This window comes from Puccinia triticina, chromosome 7A (genome assembly GCF_026914185.1).
Source record: "Puccinia triticina chromosome 7A, complete sequence".
In the NCBI taxonomy this organism is placed as follows: domain Eukaryota; kingdom Fungi; phylum Basidiomycota; class Pucciniomycetes; order Pucciniales; family Pucciniaceae; genus Puccinia; species Puccinia triticina.
Genome location: NC_070564.1, coordinates 2550781 through 2552769, shown reverse-complemented (window position 1 = coordinate 2552769; position 1989 = coordinate 2550781). Strand labels below are relative to the sequence as shown.

Here is a 1989-nt window from a genome sequence, read left to right as displayed (position 1 = left end):
ATGCAAAAGCCACCTTGGGCTTTGGGCTTGTTAGAGTGGTTCATGCACTTATGCAAAAGACCATAGTGGATCTATGTACTTACATCCCTTGTACATAGATTTTCTAACCTTGTTGGTGACATGTCCAAACCTAGACATGTCACCACTGGGCCGGTATAGTCCCAGCTCTCCCGAGCCGAGCTCCTTTTCTCTTTCCTTACCGAGATAGGAGTATCGGATCGACCCGTGGAGAGCTGACAGTGGAAGACTGGAAGACTTCCCGTAGGATCTACGCCCCCCGTACAGACTAAAATTTCACAGATCTAAACCTTACTTGCTGGTGAAAAGTGATTGAGATCAAGTTCTCACCAGCCAGTAAGGTTTAACCTGGCCTGACAGATCTGAATTTTTAGCCCACGGGAAGTCATCCACTTCCCGTAGGATCTACGCCCCCCGTACAGACTAAAATTTCACAGATCTAAACCTTACTTGCTGGTGAAAAGTGATTGAGATCAAGTTCTCACCACCCAGTAAGGTTTAACCTGGCCTGACAGATCTGAATTTTTAGCCCACGGGAAGTCATCCAGTCATCGGACTGTACCGTGGTGTCTCAGCTTGGGGCGAGGAAAGAGTTCGATGAAGATCAACAATGTCGGATTTGGAAGCATCTTTTTCCGGGATTTCCACTACTGATTCAGAGTCGCCATCCGACATAGGTCAGCTAATGCCGCCCAGTGGGTATCCCCGACCTGAGCATCGAGTAACCAACTGATCATGTAGCCTTTATAGAGCCGGTCCACTCTCGGCTTGCCGAAATCGCTCACGAGTTTCGTATGGCACCAGGGGCGTTATACCGGCTGAGTCGAAATAATAAGAAGATGATTGATGAACTGGGTGGAAGGAACGTACTGATAGACCAACTGGAATCGACCCTTCTGCCTTCACTCAAAGACCACGTCTCATCTCTCTTACTCTTACTTGACCTACAAGATTTCGGGACGCAGCTCGACACGCACGTTGGTTAAGTCTCAGGTCTCATCCCAAAGATCTGCAACTCCATAAAGAAAACAAACTTTGCGGTCGAGTCCATTTGTGCCCCGTTCGAAGAAGGCTACATCGATCACCGGAAGTTAGGCTAAGTTAGGACGATGCAAAGAATTCAGATGCCGTCGATTGTGCATCCAAGTCGAACGAAGCATACAATCCCACCTTTGTCTAGTGTTCCATAGCGCTGCGGAGCTTACGCGATTGTGGGAACTTTCGCGTCATGATCCAGAAAACTTGATCAAGCATCAAAAGCTTATGTCCGAAAAGATGGAACAAATATGCACGAAGGCAGATCTCTGCTATCAATCACTCGATCAGTCAATCCAATGGTCAACCAAATCCGACTTAGTTATTCTACAAGAAGATTGGTTAGACACAGAAGCTGGATTAGTCAATATTACACTGAAACATCTCACAAAACTCGCCAACCCGCTGATTAATGATTTTGAATACCACGAATGGGACTCGATCAATGTGTCACGAGAAAAGACAACGACTCCGAATCGAGAGCATAATGCTCAAGTTGCTAGATTGACGATACCGATTGTCAAGTTAGCACGAATCTTTTTGAAACAAATGGCGAATACAACTGCAGCAAAGCGACAATTGTTCACTTTAGATCCAGATATCGATTCCAAGTCCCTGTGTTTGTTGAGTCAAGGTCCATCCAACCTCGCTATGAATCTTCGAGCTATTGCGCTCTTCTTGGCGAAATGCCAGGAGAGAAACATGGTGGCTGACATGGAGGCTGAGGCTGGCGCAGGTCGGCAGTCAAATCCAGTGCTTGATTGCGCAGAACATCTTGAATCCACCTTACTTCTTCTTTCTTCCTATCTCATTCCTTTCCCTACTACAGTTGATGATTTCATGTCCGGATTTTCTGATTTACGCTCTCTATACCATAGGGCAACAGACCGCATGTTGGACACCCTCTTTCGCTCTGAACATCTTGACTTGGAATAG

General features: G+C 46.5%; 1 protein-coding gene across 1 annotated transcript; it reads left to right on the top strand.

Annotated features, from left to right (window-relative positions):
• Positions 1-628: 628 nt before the first annotated feature.
• PtA15_7A314 (uncharacterized protein) lies at positions 629-1989 on the top strand (the record flags this gene model as incomplete). Its single annotated transcript, XM_053170909.1, has 3 exons — positions 629-695; positions 769-995; positions 1114-1989. The coding sequence occupies 3 exons, from the start codon at positions 629-631 to the stop codon at positions 1987-1989; spliced, it is 1170 nt and encodes a 389-aa protein (XP_053022143.1).